Source organism: Myotis yumanensis, unplaced genomic scaffold, assembly GCF_028538775.1.
Source record: "Myotis yumanensis isolate MYYU_CA2020_CCGP unplaced genomic scaffold, mMyoYum1.0.hap1 SCAF_14, whole genome shotgun sequence".
Lineage (NCBI taxonomy): Eukaryota > Metazoa > Chordata > Mammalia > Chiroptera > Vespertilionidae > Myotis > Myotis yumanensis.
This window is the reverse complement of record NW_027223765.1, coordinates 25644625-25663938: the sequence shown is the minus strand read 5'-3', so window position 1 is coordinate 25663938 and position 19314 is coordinate 25644625. Positions and strand designations below refer to the sequence as shown.

At 41.4% G+C, this 19314-nt stretch overlaps 1 protein-coding gene across 2 annotated transcripts in view; it reads right to left on the bottom strand.

Moving 5' to 3' along the window:
* Positions 1 to 12019, bottom strand: part of ACP3 (acid phosphatase 3) — a 42819-nt gene extending 30800 nt beyond the window's left edge. The window contains exons 1-2 of one of the 2 annotated variants that reach the window (XM_070433404.1): positions 11843 to 12019; positions 2631 to 2726 (exon numbers count right to left, since the gene is read on the bottom strand). In XM_070433404.1, the coding sequence (XP_070289505.1) occupies positions 2631 to 2726; positions 11843 to 11956 (210 nt within the window). In that variant the 5' untranslated portion in view covers positions 11957 to 12019. Of the gene's footprint in view, positions 1 to 2630; positions 2727 to 6181; positions 6256 to 11842 lie in introns of those variants that run through there. The other variant, XM_070433405.1, reaches the window with a different exon arrangement.
* Between the last annotated feature and the right edge of the window lie 7295 nt (positions 12020 to 19314).

The window sequence follows — 19314 nt, the reverse complement described above, 5'->3', positions numbered from 1 at the left end:
GTTCAGGTCTGTCGTTAACCCAGAGCTTCACCAGAGCTTCAGGAGTCAAAGAGGATGTGGTCACCGTGGATTCTGCTTGGCCCCACACGCTCATTTGCTTGTCACTCCTGGCCACCACTATCATCACCACCCCTCTAGAATGGGGAAGAAGGTAATAGGAGCAATGTGTAATTTGAGGTTTGTGAGTTTACTGGATGATCTGGGTAGCTGAATAAGCTGGTATTTTGGGTCCAATCATTGTTCTAACTTAAAACTGACTTCTGATGAAACAATCATCTTCTATAGAGCGGTGGTTTTCACACGTTATCTTGCACAGAATCATATGAAGAACTCATTCAAACAAAGATTCCCAGGCTTCCACCCCAGAGTTTCTGGTTCAGTGGGTGGGGCCAAAGAATTTAGTTCCATCAAGTTCCCAGGTGCCAGGGACCACACTTTGAGAACCACTGATCTATAAGGCCATCACTTGTCCTTATGTAGATTGTAAGTACCCGGTCAAGGACAAGATTTGAACTCTAGAACTTTTGCTGCTTCATGAGGGTCTATGTACCAAGACCATTGGCATCACCAAGAAGTTTGTTAGAAATGCAGAATCCCAGGTCCCATGTCAGACCTGCTGAATTAGAATCTGCATTTTGACAGGATCTCTACATGATTCATTTGCACTTGAAAGCTTGAGAAACGCCCCTATAGGAGAATCTGATGGTTAGTCAAGAAAGTCTCAGATGAAAAATACAGATACCACAGCAAGGGAACCGGAGTCTAAATAGAACCACAGTTATTGAGAAGCAGCCCTGAATTATTGTAACACCTCTTATTCGAGAAGCTACAAGCTGGGTAGGCTGTGGTGGGAAGAGGTCTGACTTGGGAGCCAGAAGATGCTGGCCTCAAACAACCTCTCTGGGTTTCCTCCTCTATTAAACAGTGTAGTTGAATTAGGGCAGTAATTTTCAGCTCTGGCTGCACATTTGAATCAACTGATCAACCAAGGCGCTTCTAAAAATCCTATATCCAGGCCACACTTGGCACCAATTCAAGAATCTCTCAGGCAGACATCAATATTTTTGAAAGCTGTGCCCTGGCTGGTGTGGTTCTGTGAATGGAACATTGGCCTGCTCACTGAAGGGTCATGGGTTTGATTCTAGGTCAAGAGTATGTACCTGGGTTGCAGGTAAGATCCCAGGCCCTGTTGGAGCTCATGTGGGAGGCAACCAGTTGGTGAGTCTGTCTCACATCTCTCTCTCCCTCTCTCTCTCTCTCCTTCCCTCCCTCTTTCCCTCCCTCCTTCCCAGCATCCCTTCCACTTTCTCTAAAACTCAATGGAAAGAATACCTATCTTTGGGTAAGGATTAACAACAAAAACAACAACAAAAAACTTTTTAAAGCTCTTCCAATAATTCCAATGTTTGGCCAAAACACTAATTAAGACCCATTAGTGTTGCAGATATCCAACTCTAAACATTCTTGAACATCTTTTTAATATATTTAAACAGTGCATTGATCAGGACAGAAGCAATGCACCTGGCCTTATGGCTCCAAACAGAAGAGCCATCCACTCTTACAAGTGCAGGGTGGGGGGCACTGGAGCATGGAGCAGAGACCATGTTTGCCTTTGTTTCCCAGTTCACCTTCTCCTTCGGCGCTCTGTAGGAAGTAGGACTTCCTGTGTGTAAGTGACCCCTTAAAAGGAAGGCTTAAACCCAACATATCTAGCTGATAAGAAATCAAATTTGGGCCCTAGCCGGTTTGGCTCAGTGGATAGAGCATCGGCCTGTGGACTGAAGGGTCCCAGGTTCGATTCCAGCAAGTGCATATACCTTGGTTGCGGACACATCCCCAGTGGAGGGTGTGCAGGAGGCGGCTGATCAATGTTTCTCTCTCATCAATGTTTCTAACTCCCTCTCCCTTCCTCTCTGTAAAAAAATCAATAAAATATATATTTTTTAAAAAGAAATCAAATTTGGTATCAGCACTTCCAGAGGAATGTTTTCCCAACCCTGTGAATTCAGCTTATTGATTACAAGATTATTTTCTACTTTCTCAGGTAGAGCCTGAGAATCTCAAGGGCTGGCTTATAAGTATCTTTTCGCTCATTTCAGCATCACTAACCTCCTGCATTTTTCTGTTGTTTATGCACATCTCTTATGCTTTAATAAAACACACAATTAAAAAAGATCAAGTTCTAGCTGATTTGGCTCAGTGGATAGAGTGTCAGCCTGAAGACTGAAGGGTCCCGGGTTCTATTTCAGTCAAGGGCACATGCCGGGGTTATGGGTTATAGGGGGCATGCAGGAGGCAGCTGATCAATGATTCTCTCCCTCTCCCTTCCTCTCTGAAACCAATAAAAAATATTTTTAAAGTCGAAACAGGAAATTCTATACACTTTTGTACAGTTATTAGTCACTAAGGCTGACTTGGACATGACCAGAAATTAACAAGGCTAACCATTAGTTCCTCTTGTTCCACAATCGAAACACATTTCAGACGTTTTAGATCCCAGGTAATTGTGCAAAATATTTTTCCAGATCTGAGTAACTAAAGTGGTTTTATGGTTTCAATGGATTACAAACCCCACAATGTTTAGTTTCCCTTGAGACTTATCACCAACTTTAGCTAAAAATCCAACCAACCTGAGTGAGTTGTCCAAATCCTTGTGGCCAGGAGTTTTCTTTAATGGGGTCATTAGGAAAGGTTTCAATGGGACTCCGGTCTCCATGCCTAAAAACCTGAAAATAGATTAGGACAGTAATATTAAAAATTTCATTTTGGTATTTGGCCTCTACTCATCATAATAGATGTTTTTCTAAACCACTGGTTCTCAATCTTGGCTGCTCATACCATCACTTGGGGAGTTAAAAATATTCTGAGGATGGAGCCACCCCTAGTGATTTTGTTTTATGAATTTGGGATACAGCCAGGGCATCAGGGTTTTAAAAACCTTCCCAGGTAAATCGTAGGTTAAGAACCACTGTTCTAAAATCACTAACACTTTTCCTGTGTTTTAGGTAAAGCAAGTAACAAATGATTAGCCATTAGGAGGCAGACCATCTGCAGATGGAGACTGGTTTGTACATCGGACAGGTAGAGAAGGAACACAAAGCTCAGTAAGATCACTTTATTGCAGATGCACTCTGATGAGAAGTAGTCTTCCCTTAATTGTGGTTACAGTAACAATGGTGTCAACATTTTTTGCCTATAATAAAATGCTTCATAGAAATTGCAACTATTTTGCATCAATGGTTCTTAGGAAGTTTTTAGGAGATTGGAAGTAAAGGAATTGCGGCGGGGAGATGAGAAGAGCAAATTCTCTATACTTTAAGGACATATTTTGGATGTGTACACATGTCATGCTATTTTTTTTAATTGATTTCAGAGAGAGGAAGGTAGAAGGAGAGAGGGATAGAAACATCAATGATGAGAATCATTGATCCGTTGCCTCCTGCACACCCCATAACTCAGACATGTGCCCTGACCAGAAATCGAACTGTGACCTTCTGGTTCATGGGTTGATGCTCAACTACTGAGCCTCACTGGTTGGTACGTCATGCTGTTTTGAGTGCCCATTTCACTCTTTGGGGTACAGCCTGAACTTTTGAAACCTTGATTATAATATGTTTTCTGAGCAGTATACCAAGCCAAACACAAAGTTATTTTATAAACAAAAGATAGGGAAAGAAAGACACTCAAGAAGTACAAGATGGCTCCATCCTGTTTGGCTCAGTGGATAGAGCGTCGGCCCTCGAGCTGAAAGGTCCTGGGTTCAACTCCAGTCAAGGGCACATACCTCAGTTGCAGGCTTGATTCCTGACCCTGGTTAGGGCTCATGCGGGAGGCAACCAATTGATGTGTCTCTCTCACATTGATGTTTCTCTCTATCTCTCCCCCTCCACACTCTCTAAAAATCAATGGAAAAATATCCTTGGGTGAGGATTAACCAGGAGAAGAAGAAGAAGGAGGGGGAGGAGGAGGAGGAGGAGGAGAAGTAGAGGAAGAAAAAGAAGAAGAAGAAGAACAACAACAACAACAATAACAAGATGAGGTCTACATTGATGCCAGCACACACATTTAATTGCACTTTTCACTTATACTACCTGGCTAAGGTGCTCCACTGAAAAGAAAGCCAGGAGGCTATTCTTTTGAAATTCTGTAAAAGAGCTCAGTAGACACTGAATAAGAGAGAGTATCAAAGCTTTAGCCATCTTTGAGGCAGTGAGGGAGGATTCTAAGACTTTGGTTGTGTCTCTGGTGTCTGAAGAAAACTGATCTTTTGGTCCCTAAACCAGCAATTTTCAACAGGTGTGCTCAAGAAATTTTAAAACATGCAATACCTGGCTATTTAGTCAGGGACACTGACCTCTTTTCCCTTAGATTGTAAAGAAAAAAAAAAAAATGACAACAGCCAACACAACAATAGCTGTTTGGTGTGAATGAATCAAAAGTATACCTATTTTTTAAAAATCAGATCGGCATGTGCCGCAGAATTTTAGTAATTAGTTTATGTGTGCCATGAGATGAGAAAGGTAGAAAATCGCTTCCCTAAACTAAAATCTCATTAGAACAGGCTATAGCAAATAAGGGCTAATGGTGCAGTGGGTCTTAAGAAACCGTCTGGGTCAGGTAAGAAATTACTGTAATAAATGGTGCCCTCATGGCAGGAAGAAGGGCCACATATTCTCCGATGAGCACCTACAGTTATTTGTCACCAAGAGTGACTTGGTTATGATCAGAGATTATTGAGGCTAAACATTAGTGCTTCTCTTTTCACAATGGAAACACACTTCAGACTTTTACTTCCCAAAATAGTACATGCAAAACATTTTCCCAGATCTGAGTAACTAGAGTTGTTATATGGTTTCAATAGATTATAAACTCCACATTGTTTCATTTCCCCGGTTTCTCAGCTTCAGTACTGTTGACATTTGGGTTGGGTAATTCCTTGTGAGGAGCTGTCCTATGCCTTATAGGATGTTTAGCAGCATCCTTAGCCTTTGCCCACTAGATGACAGAAGCATTCCCCACTTGTGACAACCAAAAAGGCATGTGCCCTGACTGGGAATCAAACCATGACTCCTGGTTCATAGGTCCACGCTCAACCACTGAGCCACCGCAGCCAGGCAGACCTCAAGTGCTTAAAAAAAAAAAAGTCAATCAGACTGTGTTACTTGGTTGCTTAGAATCCTCTCATTCTGTTTAAGTTTATTTGGCAGAAAATCGTAAAGATATACAAAAGTAGAGATTGTTATAGTGAGCCCCTGCCTACTCTCAGACATCATATAATTTCAGACATTATATCATTTCCCATTGCTCTTTGCATAATATTATAATTTCCTTACTCTGGCTCACAAGATCATACCTGATCTGGCCTTGCCCCCCATAATGTTCTCACCTTACATTTTTGCTAAACATGGTTAGTCACCAAGCCCTCCTGCTGGCCCATCCATCTGATATAATAAACTTGTTCCAGCCTCAGAGTGTTGATGTCCTATCTGCCTCAAATGGCCTGTTTCTACTTCTTCCCCTGGGACACACACACACACACACACACACACACACACGCGTGCGCGCTAATTCACATCTGTCCTGGGAAAGGCACCCTTTGCTGAGAGGCCTCCCTTGACCACAGGTTACAAAGTAATTCCTGCTCCATCTCTCTCATCCCCCGGCTCTATTTTTGGTCCCTATTTTCTTGTGTTTTGTGTGTATGTGTATCTGGCATCTCTTCTCCCCCTAAATTCCTTGGCAGTAGAATCCTTGCTGTCATGGGCACCGCTATATCCCCAACACAGTGCTGGCACACAGCACACATATGCTCCCACACAGCAAGATGCCCCGCGCTCTGCCCAGCGAGATGCCTTTGAAGGACATGCAGGCCTCGGGGGCCACTGGGCCCAGGAGAGACCCTGGAGGGTTGTTTGTGAGTAGAGGCCGGAGCCCTGGTTTTGTTTGCCAGTAGAGAGTTTTCCCTGGTCCCTCTTTTAGATGCCAACCAATTTGTACACGTGGCTCCGGACAATTACAGCTGGAGTCCCCAGCACCCAGTATGTCCCAAAGAAGTTCCAGTTCCTCTTTAATACCAAGATAATATTACACGCCTTGCTGGGACATTTGGGGGATTCAAAATACAAATGTAAGAGCCTAGCATCCTAGTGGACGCTCACAATATGGTAGCTGCGATTCTTACTTTGATAGAAGCAGAAGATAACATTTATAGGCCTTGAGAAGTTCCTGCCTGTGTTCTGAGGTATTGTTCAAACATGATCAATTAAGATGAACGCAAATAAAAGGGCAGTCGCCAGTCTTATTCTAGAGAAAAGTTATGAAGGAAAGGACAAGTAAGTCAATGGATCAGTAAGTCAAACCGTGGTTGGAGTGAATAGATTCTGTTTAACTCTTGAGTCACATTTTAAATTTTTATTTTTTCTAGTTTTTATTGGGCCAGGGACCCAAAGCTGGGAAGAAAAATGAACAAACTTAAAAGAAAAAAAGACATGCAAATACTTTATCCTTTTTAGAACAGCAAGAATAGAAAAGAAAAACAAATCCTGGCATTTTAATTAACTGGTTATGAATGTTACAAAAAGGACACATGGGATAATTGTATGTATTATGTAAGTGTATGTATGTTAATAATAGTTACAATGTTTGGGGCATTTACCAGATAGGCTTATAAGTACTTCTAAGTATTAACTCAATGAAGTCTCACAACAACTCCATGAAGTTCTATTATCCCCATTTTACTGATGATGAAACGGAGGCACAGAAAGGTTAAGTTACTCATCAAAAGCCACACAGCTAGTAAGGGGTCGAGCTGCAATCAAACTCAGGTGGTCTGCACATTTAAACACGGTGCTAGAGTGTGCTGTGTAGTACACAGTATTGTAAGTTTCTTCGGTGTTTATAGTTCATATTAATTTTTAAGACTTTCAAATGTTTAATGCCTTGTATATATCCCACCTCCATGACATCATCATCTTCCCAGCAACCAAAAACTGAAAACTCAAAGTCATTTTGGTTTCTCTTTTTTTCCTTATTATTCAACCCATAGGGATCCTGCCTTCACAATTTTTTTTTTTTTTTAAAGAAGTTCATCCTTTATTTTCCAACTCAGGTCTTTACTGTGCTTTTCCTGAACTGTGGTAGCATTCTCTCTCTGTCTTCCCCTCCTGCTTTTTCCTTCCTCAGACCATACTGCAGATGTGCCACCTCCAAGAGAAAATGAATTATAATTCATAGTGGGTAAGACTTGAGTACAAAGAGGTGACATAGTTAGTCTAAGGTTCTAGGTAGTCTAAGGTTATAGTGTAGATAATGATCTAGTACCTTACATTCCCTTTTCTTGGATCCCTTTCAGCTACACATGTGCTTAACTAGGAAGTTTCCTTATTAATTTTATAAACTAGAAAGTACAATTTGTATTTTATTAAGTTTATAAGCTCAAAAATAATAAAGGATTATCTAGAACCTTGAGGACATCATGCTAAGTAAGGTAAGTAATTCACAAAAGGACAAATACTGTATGATTTCACTTATATGAAATATATAGAGTAGTCAGATTCATAGTCAGAAAGTAGGATGGTGGTTGCCAGGGGCTGCGGGGAGGGGAGAATGGGGAGTTGCTATATAAAGGGTATGGAGTTTCTGTTTTCAAGATGAAAAGAGTTGGGACATATGTAATCCTTTCAACAATAAAGATTTTTTGAAAAAATAAAAGAATTAATTCCATAGAAACAAACAAAAAACTGAGGTAAGAAGGAATATATTCAATGAAAAAGATATAACATTTATCCAAGCTTTATAATTCAGAGCAAATAGATATATTATCAATATGTCCCTCCAAATTTTATAGCAAGACAACTGTGTATCAAGAGAGGTATTATTTATTTGTAATTGTCTAAAAATACATTATCTTAGACAAGTGCCTTCACTGGAAGAATATTTGTGATAATTAATTGCTTTTGTGTTTAAAAAAGAAAGATGAAAAGAGTTCTGGAGTTGGATGGTTTTAATAGTAGCTCCGCAACATGAGTACACCTAATGCCACCGAACTACACACTTAAAATGGTTAAGATGGGAATAATTTTATGTTCTGTGCACCTTACCACAATTTTAAACAAGAATAACTAAAGATCAGCTAGATTTTACCCAAAAGGTTGGGAAGCTTCTGTTTCAGCTAATGACTTCACATTTGTAACGTGGTTACTCTTTCATATGGATGTCATGACATTTGAACCTAAAGACAACTCTGTGAAGTAGGAAGTATAGTTATGGTCATTCTCCCCAACTTTAAGTTTGGGGAAAACTTGAGACTCAGCTGGATTCGGTGGCCTGTCTGTGGTTTCATATCTGGTAAGTGATTCTGGAACTTGAATCAATGAAAGTTTAACGTTCTCCTAGGTATGGCTTTCTTTCCACTTTGATTTTGGCACATAGCACTAGAGAATTTAGAACAGTATTGGGCTGCCCACCTGAGGAGTAACTTGCCAATGTTTCCTTTCCTGGAGGAGTGAGGAAGAACCCTGAAGGTCTGAGGTCCCTAGAAAAGCATGATGGCCAGCCTCATTTGAATTTGCCCAACCACAGTGTGGAAGTTACTCATCCCAGTGTAGAGATACTGTGCTTAAGATTTAGAGGCTATTTTCTTCCAGGATATTCTATGGCCAGAGTAAGAATTTTGCAAGGTTAATGATAAAGAATAAGAGCTTATACTGTGACTCTCATTTTTGTTGTTAATCCTCACCCAAGGATATTTTTCCATTGATTTTTAGAGAGAGTGGTAGGGAGGGGGGAGAAGGAGAGAGCAGGCAGAAGGAGAGACAGACAGAGACATGGATGTGAGAGAGACACATTGATTGGCTGGCTCCCACACTCCACCTGACTGGGGCAGGGTATCGAACCCTCAACCCTTTGATGTGCAGGCTGAGGTGACTCATCATCTCTTTCTTTGTGAAACCTTGGTGGAATGAGGAGTTTTTATCTCTGTCCGAGATCACCTGAACTTGTGGTTTTCCCCTTGTTTGGGGAGAGAGAATGCTTTCAAAAGGCATCTCCCTATTTATGGATGGAATAATGATGTACAGGATTACAGTAGGAGTGTGTGAGCATACAGATGAAAAAAGATTGCCCATGAGTGATAATTACTGAAGCTGGTACATTAGGATTCAACATACTTATTCTCAATTTAAAAATAGCAATTCTCTAAGGGTTTCCTACAGCATACTCTCTGGAAAAAAGGAGGTAGATTCTGTAGTCAAAATTTAGGAAATACAATTTACAAAATCCTTTCTTTGAAAGCTACAGTATAATGGGAGTCTGCATTTAAGAGACCTTTAAACACAATTTAAAGCATGTTCAATTCCCAAAGCTGATTTTACTATTGAAACCCACTTCACCAAGCAATGTCTATAAACAGCTAGTCCAACTAGTTTTCTATGGGGCACACTTTGGTGAACCTGTTTTAGAGGATCATGTGGTGACCCTGCTTATGAGACAGAACAAGGACCAAGGCCGCCAGTCTCCTGTTCTTCCTGCCAAGAACAGCTTTTCTGAGTTGGGGGAGATTTATTTATTTTGGATCACAGAAGAAAAGGGAGAAAACCACCTGTGGATTATAAGTTAAGACAACACTCCAAACCTTCACAGGCTGATCTCAGCTCCAGGTGCTGGGTTTTATGCACATAACAGGAACATATTGTCCAGTGACACAGGGCATGGCCTCTGGGATCATACAGCCTGGGTCCAAATCTTAGCTGTGTGACCATGGGCAAGTTGCTTAACCTCTTTGTGTCTCAACTTTTTTCATCTATAAAATAGGGATCATAAAAAACCTTATTAGGGTGGTTGCCAGATGCCCAAATATCGCATGGAACCTACTAACACTAAAAAATTATTTGCTGTTTATCTGACATTAAAATTTCACGGGACATCCTGCGCTCTCCTGGCAACACTACTTTATAGGGTGGTTGGGAGGATTATGTGAAATAATCCATTTTGAACTCTCAGAACAGTGCCTGGCACCTAGTAAGCACTCAATTAACTATGGGTTATTGTCATTAATATTATCTCTTTAATCAGAGGCACCTTTCTTTCGTTCCGGTTCTCCTGGTAATTTTCTACGGATTTTCCTGGGTATATAATGGAATCATTTATAGTCAAACATTTGCTAGAATCCATAGAAAGATGAAGGTAATATCTTCTGGCTGAAGTCCTTGGACAGAAGTTGTTTTGTAAGGGCCAAGACAGGTGTATTGAGTTGCCTTTCATCTACCATTCATGGAAGAAAGCTGTGGTGGGAGAAATTGTTAACATTGGCTTTGTGTGAGAACTGTTCATTGTTTTTGGCTGCCAGTGAACTACCTCTGTAAGGTTTTTCTTAGGGAAGACTTAACTGGGACTCCCTAAGCTTATGTTAACTAAGAGTGGAGGAGAGTTTGGTAGTCAGGGGAAGTTGGCCGGGGCTGTCGTAAAACACAGAGGAGACCCAAACACAGGCAGTTCACTGAGGGTTGACTGTAATATCTCAGAGAGGATCACTACTGAACTGGCTTATCACAGGTTTACAGCATCGCAGGGCAATTTCTGCAGTTCCCACCCTTGCTCAATGCACATGTTGGCAAAGGAACCCATGCACAGAACTAAAAGTCTAACTCGCATGGATTTCCCTCTGTAACTGAAAGTCTAACTTCCCATGGTAGTGCACAATATTACACAGCTTTTTTCAGCACAGAAGCCAGACAGATGGTGAATCGTCTGTAAATAAATTGATGGTATATTTCTCTGGTTCTCCTCTCTCTCTCTCTCATTGTTGACTCATGACCTAGTAAAGATTTACTAGACTAAGAATCATGACTTGCATAAACTCATGGTTATGAAATTTTTTTTTTTGTAGGAGGAAAAGGAGTTTTGACTACACTTAAGCTGACAAAATAGGAACTTCATGTTTAATTTTTAAGAACATTCTAAAAATAAATCATGAACATTCTTACAGAGAGAAAAATCTACGTATTTATCAGCATACTTTCACGAGCAAAGGAAAAATGTGAGAGAGAAAGAGAGGGAGAGAACCTGTGAAAGACAAGGAAAGGGTCAGAGGCAGAAACAGATCAAAGAGAAACAGAGATACAGAGAAAATCAGACACAAACAGAAACCAACAGAAGGATTAATTCCAGAACTCCTATGTAAAGTGGTAAATCCCCTTTACTTTGCAAACTCTTTCTATTTTTGAAACAGTGCCAACAGTATATTTTCTTTCCCTAACATCATGCATTAGGCAGCCTCTACCCGCCTCCCCCCGCCACCTTTTCTCATAACTTGTCACACATATGGGTGGGGAAAAACATGATTTCAGTGGTCAGCCAAATCGATGTATCAGGAAGTCATCCTAGTACGCTTGAATTTAGTTTCATTTTTCCGTTTCAAACACTGTTTGTAAATTTACTGATAAACAGAAGGGTTTCTTCACTCAGAAATGACTGGGTTTTTTGGGGGTTTGCAAACAAATCATCATGAAATGGAACGAAGCTAGTTCAGCCCCTGGTACTAAACAGCGCCAGCTGTGGCTTCTTCTCCTGACTGGATTGGCTGTCAAAAGGAGTCTGCATTCGAGGCAGTTGTGAAGAAAGTGGATAAAGGAGGAACATGGGCAAAGGCAAAAATACCCAAACCAAACACCTTTGCATCAGCACACGTTAAAACTTCACTCCCAGGAACTTGCGAAACCTGATTATTCACTCTCCCAGTTTGGTCTCCCAAGGTAACAGAAGGGTAACCAGAAACCTGACACTCGATATTCAGACCCTGCTGGTCACAGTTTTGAGAGAAAAGCAGTGAGAAAAGAGTACTCACCAGTGTCACAAACTTCAGCTCCTTAGCTTCCACACCTGGGTCCGGCCAGAAGGAAAGCAGGAGCAAGAAGCTAAGGCTGGCTGCCCTGGCCACCAGGCACCGGGCAGCTGTCATGCTGGGGAGAGCTGCTGCTGGCAGGACCTAGGAGGTGCAACTTCCCCTGCAAAAGCCATTAAAGGGGAAGCTATTTAATCAAGAATTAAAAGAGAAGGAGGAGCTGGGAGGAGCCAGACTCCTAACTTGTAAAACCTCCAGGTAGCTTGGGGCGGGGTTTGGCACGGTCAGATTAATTTTGGGGGCAGGTGTTAGAGATCGCAATCTTCTGGATTTCAGTTGGAAGGAGACTCAGGGAAGGGAATGCTGTGGCTCAAGGTGGCAGAGCAAATTCGCAGTCATTTTTTTGTTTTGTTTTGTTTTTGAGTTTAGCTTTATCTTTCCTTTCGATGGGGTGTGATCCAGCGTTTGCGTTGTGGCTGTCACTTGGGAAAGGGATTTACCCCAGCTTTGGAAGCCTTGGGCCAGTCACGACTCATCTTTTGGGAGTCCAGAGTTCTAAGGGGTGAACTATGGAAGAAACTGGTGATGTAATAGGATAGTAAGAAGCTAGGAAAATTCCAGGACAAGTAGAAGAGGGAAAGCGGTAGCAAGAAGTTAAGGTGAAAGCTTGCTGCCCTGTCCACCAGGCATGAGGAGAAACGGGCAGCGGTAGCTCATCCCAGGCTAACCCCCTGAACCTGTCGCCAAGGCCCCCTTTTCTCTGACTTCCCAGTGAGCCAAAGCAGCCCAGCCTGGGCTCTCCTGTTGCTTCTTCTATGCCCTTCCTTGTTTCACTGTCCTCAGTATATTTTTGCTGTGGTCAATACATTCTTGCTTGCTTTTCTACACTTGGTCTCTTGATTGGAATCTTTCTTTCAAAAAGACAAGAACCGAGGTCTCCTGGTCTCACCGGTAACACAGGTACTGGCATATTTTGGGTCTCTTACCCAGGCTACACATGACTCCCTTTTCTAGAACTCTCATGTAGCCTGTAGAGGTATTCTTAAATTGCAGAAGAGCAAGAGCAATTTTATACTTACACGGTAAGATATATGGGGCTCACCTGTGATATTTCAAAATTAGGGTTAAAAGTTTTTTTCCTAACATGACACAGCCCAACAACAACAACAAACTAACTCACGACTCTTTACTGTCCATCACCAACTTTGGCCATGAGCCTGACCTTCTGGGTGAGTCATACCCTGGCCTCTCCAGCCATGATCTCATCGGGGAAGCTATGGAAGAGGATAATCTGGACTAAGGAAACTTAGCTTCCATTTCTCTGATCCTGTCAGCTCCAATCATAGGCTAAAGTGGGATTTTCAAGCAGAGCTCTTGTCCCTGATGCTTTCACCCCACTAACAGAGGAGAGCAATGCTTTTCCCACAACCTGTTCCCCAGCACACGGTGCTTACCTGTGACGGTAGGGTGCTGTTGTGATGTGATTAAGGATGCCCCAGAATGCAGTGTGTGGGAGAGCTGTTCTTCTGTGCGAGGAAATGTATGTGAAACGTGAAAGCATGTGTGGTTAGGGTTAGACATTTAAGGGGACTTGTGAGTCTCTCTTTGCCATCACATTCTCCACCTGCCAGTCTCCACTGTCATTTCTAATGGGTGAGATTTTGAGGAGATGGGCGCAGGGAAAAAAGGTGGTCCAGGGCAAAGCTGAAGTTGCCACACTGATCCCTACTGTGTGGGCCAAGCAACCTTGGAAAGGAAGCGCCAGTATCTGCTTACTGTTCACAGGCTTAGTTCTGAACCACGGGCCTTACATAGTGCCGGACACCTGATTCTGCTCAATGTCTTATTTTCTCAAAGATCAGCCCGGCTCCTTGTTCTCTGGTCTTCTTCTCTGTCTCACCCTTAGATTGATGCCTGATAGTATTCTGACTACAGTTTTAGTGCCTCCTGATAATCACACTGGTTCTGTAACCTACCTGTGTTAGATTGTTCTAAGTCAGATAAGCCCTCCTTCTAACCCAAACCCTACTACCTCTTTCACCTCCTCTGGGCTCCTTTTAGCCCTTCAAGTAAGAACAACAACAGCAATAACTTCTTATAGAAAGAAGAACAACAAAAAGCTGCTTGAATTGAACACATCTCAATTCAAACTTAATTCAAGTTGGAATAAGTGGGTAGTTTATAATTCTGTCTCAGTCCCCATCCAAACTCCTACTTTGATTAACAAATTATAAGGGAAGGAGAAGGTTATAAATGCAGATCTGCACACCATGAAGTAGGGTTTGAAGAACCTCAACTCAGATAAAACCTGTTTTAGAATCTCCTTTGGTCTTTTGAACCTTGAACGCACAAGGCCTTTGTAAAGACTTAAAGAGTCATCTGGAATACTAGTAAACATATGGATATGATAGCATGGGAAGTGAGACTTGAAAAAATACTGAGATGTCTTCCTTGACATCCCAATGAAGGTTGTCAATCATTTTATTGTCAAGGATTAGCAGAACTTACTGGCTGAATCACCTTAGTTTCCTTGTGATATTTCTTTCGTCATATGTTCAACCTCTAATTACTATGTGTTAGGAAGTCCCATAAGTGGAACAGGCTGTGTTCTTCGGAAAGCAAACACCCAGATGGAGATTTGCATGTGCGAAATTTATTAGGGAGTCTTCTCAGGATCAGCAAAGGTAAGGGGAAGAGAAATGAGCAGGGTTGAGAAGAAGGAAATCCTGCTGATCCTGCTAGAGTTCTACAGCTGGGACGGCCTGTGGAGTTGTTCTGAATTGGGGTGAAGGGACAGGACGTTTTACTCCGACATTAGCCAGTCACTGGGTGCAGGCTGCTCCTGGCAGGGAGTTTGACCCTGTGTGAGGTGGCTCCCTTCTGCCAGGACACTTCTCAAAGGAGTTGACAGCTGAGTGATATCAGACAAGTTCCCAAGAGCTGGGGTGAATTACTCCTTCAGCTCATAAAGGGAGACCTGGGTGGTGTAACACAGAATCACGACAATGAACAAATATTTATGAGGAAAAAATTCATGATTTTTGGTAGATGGAAGGCTATAAAAGTACTAAGTATGCCTCTGATAGCAAGAGACTGGGTAGGAGTTGAAACCCATTAACAGGTATATTGGCTGTTCACCAGGTAGAAAGCCTATGATTGAACTCTCTGACTTGCTACATCTTCACAATTGTATTATTTGGCTTTCAGTGCCATATGGGCACTCAATAATATTGATTGATTAACAGTCAATATAAAGGCAAATTATCGCTTCAGAACCTTGTTGCTATGTTAGCTGCTTTGAGGCAAATTTAATATAAGACAAGTTTAGAGTAAAAGTTCTTTTCCCCTAAACCAGTGGTCGGCAAACTCATTAGTCAACAGAGCCAAATATCAACAGTACAACGATTGAAATTTCCTTTGAAGAGAGCCAAATTTTTTAAACTTAAACTATATAGGTAGGTACATTGTTATTAATTTAATTAGGGTACTCCTAAGCTGGCCTTTGCTAAAAACGTCCTCAATTTGATTGAGGTACGTTTGCTGAGGTCGACCCCTTCCAACTCTCCCATCCACACTCATCTTGTATACTTGTTTCAGATAGACTAGTGTGGATGGGAGAGTTGGAAGGGGTCGACCTCAGCAAAAGTACCTCAAAACAATGTACCTCCTCCGTGCTGCATATCCCGCAGCCCGCCTGCGCCGCGTCTCCTGTCACCCAACCGACAGACATCCCCCACTTCTTCTAACGCCACTTCTTCAAAATAGACTCGCCCAGGCAGAAAACCGACTTCTGCGCATGGGCCACAAAGTTTCAATCGCACTGTATGTGCGCACCCGCATGTGGTATTTTGTGGAAGAGCCACACTCAAGGGGCCAAAGAGCCGTGGTTTGCTGACCACTGCCCTAAACCAATCACTGTGTGTGTGTGTGTGTGTGTGTGTGTACTTCTATCTGCCCTTGCGTAAAATGACTATTGTTTAATATTTAGATAAACATCCCCTCATATCACCAATCACTATGTCATTGGAAAGTATCAAAGTAAGCTATAACTGAGATCATCTTTCTAGTATTTCTCTAACTATAACACATGTAAGAGTCACTTGGGAAGCTTAATGAAATACAGATTCCTGGGCCTCACTCCCAGAAATTCCAGTTCAGGAGATTCAGATAAGATCAGGATCAGTGTCCTGCCAAGCCTTAATGGAGCATGAAGTGAAAGGAAAAAACAGTAATACTGATCCTGTCTTTATTTAAAATTTTGATATTTAATAATGACATTGTTTTACATTAATTCATTAATTAATTATTTTAATTGATGTGTGTGTGTGTGTGAGTGAGAGAGAGAAAGAGCTCACAACATTGTTCAGTTGCCTCCGATTTGTGCCCTGACCAGGGATCAAACCTGCAACCTTTTGGTGCATAGCACTTCAACCAACTGAACCACCCAACCAGGGCACAAATAATTTCTTAGTCTAAGTATGTTCCATGCAATATTTGGGCATCTTGTATTTTCATTTGCTAAATCTGGCAACTACTCTACAACATTTTTGTAAAAACATATGATTCCTATTTTATAGATGAAAAGAATTGAGGCACAAAGAGGTTAAGCAACTTTCCCATGGTCACACAGCTAAGATTTGAACCAAGGGTGTATGATCCCAGAGGCCCTGCCCTGCATCACTGGACAATATGTTCCTGTTGTGTGTAAAACCCAGCCCATGGAGCTGAGCTCTCCCTGTGGAGGTTGGTGGGTTGACTTAACTCATAATCAGCAGGTAGTTTTCTTGCTTTTCTGCTGGAGATTTGTGAATATGGTGGGAGGAGATGTAGTCAGAGGGGTGAAAAGCTGTCAAATCACACAGGGTCTTGTTTGCTTGGTGAGGAGCCTGGATTTATTCTAAATGCAATGGGGAGACAAATGAGGAATTTTAATCAAGGGAGGGGTATGTGTTAAAAACCACGATGGCTACTTGTCCAGAGAGAATTTCAGAGAAGCAAATGAGGGAGCGAGGAGAACAGCCAGGGGGTTATAGCATTGGCACAAATAGCTTGGGTCAAGGTGGACCAAGGGGAGGTGGAAAAAGGAGGATGGAGGGAAGAGCTGATCAGTCTTGGATAGGAGATGTGAGGGGGAGTGGGAATCAAGGAGCACTCCCAGGCGCTGGGCTTGAGAATTGGATGAATGGTTGTGCTGTTTTCTCTCATTTGTTGTGCGGCTCCACTTTCAGATACCGAACCCTACTCCATGCAGAACGTGGAGGGAGTGTTACTCGACAACCAAGGTCACATATCAGAATGCTTTTGGCCATGAGGTGCAGAAGAACATTCTGTGTTTTCATATGACAGTGGTAGAATATTCCAGGTTTGGTTAATTTAGGGGCTCAAGGACATCACCAAGATCCTGGTTACTTCTTTCACCATCTCTCTCATTTAGATTAGCCCTATGTATGGTTTCAAAATGGCTGTCACTATTTAGGTATAGAGGAATTCTGCAATACCTATAATATAGCTATAATACCATGTAATAGGTATTCTAATTAAACTTTGTTTTATAGATGAGGAAATGAAAGCACAGAAAGAGTAAGTTACTTGCTTAAGGTAAGGTCACACGGCTAATAAATGACAAGCCAAGATTCAAATCCTGGATGTCTTGCTGCAGACCATGCTCTTAGTCTCTATACCAAGGGGAGTAAACAAGCAACATTTCAATCTAAGTAGAGATGTTGAATGGCTAGTGGATAGGTGAATCTGGAGTCTGGAAGAAAGACTGAGACTATTGACATAAATGTGGTTATCCTGGACATAGAGATAGTATATAACGCCTCAGGCTTCTATGACAACACATACAGAGAATGTACCAAAAGAGAAAAGGAAAAGCCAATCTATACATAGAGAAAGTTGATCAGAAGTTACCTAGGCTGGGTGTGGAAACCAGAATGAGCTATAAATGAGCAAGAGGGATCTTGCTGGGACAACTCTGTGTATTTACCAAACATCATTGAATTGTACACTTAAAATGAATGTTATGATATGTAAGTATATGTACCTCAGTAATGTTGTTTTTTTAAAAGTAAACAGAAAAGGACCAAGAACAGAGCACTGTGGAGTTGTTCTGAATTGGGGTGAAGGAGGGACCTGGAAGGGTGTTGATGAGGACTTGAAAGGGAACAGAAGAGTAGTGTCATGGGAGCTGGTGGAGAGTATTTCATGGAGGAAGAAGTCAACCGTTTCAAAAGCCCTGAGTATTTGCACAAGAAGGATGAGGACAGAAGCAGTGGCCGGTGGATTGTGCAAGGTGAGGTGGCATTGACTCTAATAGGAGCAGTGCCCGTGGAGTGGGGAAGATGGAAGTACACTCAGAACTGACTGAGAAAGGAATGAGAAATGAGGACACAGAACTAGCAGCCACCAAGGACTCTTTGGAACAATTTTTCATGAAAAGGAGCTGAAAATGGGGAAATAGATGGAGAAGTTGAGGAAGAAGATGTGGGTTTTCCCCGCTCTGTGTTTGTGAGTGTTAAGTATTGAGTTTATATGATGAGTGAAAGCAAGGAAGGCGGAGAATGTCTTAAAGGCTTCAGGAGCAAGGGGTTGGAAAATTCATGCCTTGGGTAGTATTCGCCATGGACGTATAGTGCAATGACCAGGCAGTGCCAAGGGCCCACTTGAGGTATTGGCTAGAACAGTTTAACATTCCTTTACTTTCATTGTTTGCTCATTTATCTTTCATTCAGCACAAGTTTGTTAAGAGTACATTTCCAGTTGTGTGGGTTTTTTTCTTCTTATTTCTCTTTTCTGATTTTAATTGTTAGTACTTAAAACATAAATTTAAATCATAGTTGTGATATAGGGGCACTTATAGCCCATTTATGACTTTAAAGGAACTACTTCTAATGTTTTACTGTTAGGCAGGAAGCTGGATGTTTTACTTAACACACACACATATACAAACACACATTTCTTCACCATCTCCAGTTATAGAATTAAAAAAAAAATCCTGCTTTATTAAGAATCTCTAAAAATTAAGAAAAATATATTGAATAGATATTGAAAATTCTACAGATTTTTAACATCTGTGGAAAAATTATTTTAACTCCTTTGATCTATTAGTATGTGGAACTTTAAATTGCTGCAATCATTCCTTTTGCATTTTTCTTTCCATGTGCAACTGTGTTCCATTTCTATCATTTTACTTTTGCTTTTTAAATAGTATTCATAAAATATTGGACTGTATTTTTCTGTTATCGTTTTCAGATTTGGGTGTCAGTGTTACCCTGGCTCTGTAAATACTGTTTGAATGCCCTCTTTGGCTTTCATCCTGGGAACTTTTTTTTTTAAAAAAAGATCTCTGCTAATTAATTCCCTTTTAAAAAAATATATTTTATTGATTTTTTTATTTTATTTTTTTTTACAGAGAGGAAGGGAGAGGGATAGAGAGTTAGAAACATTGATGAGAGAGAAACAATGATCAGCTG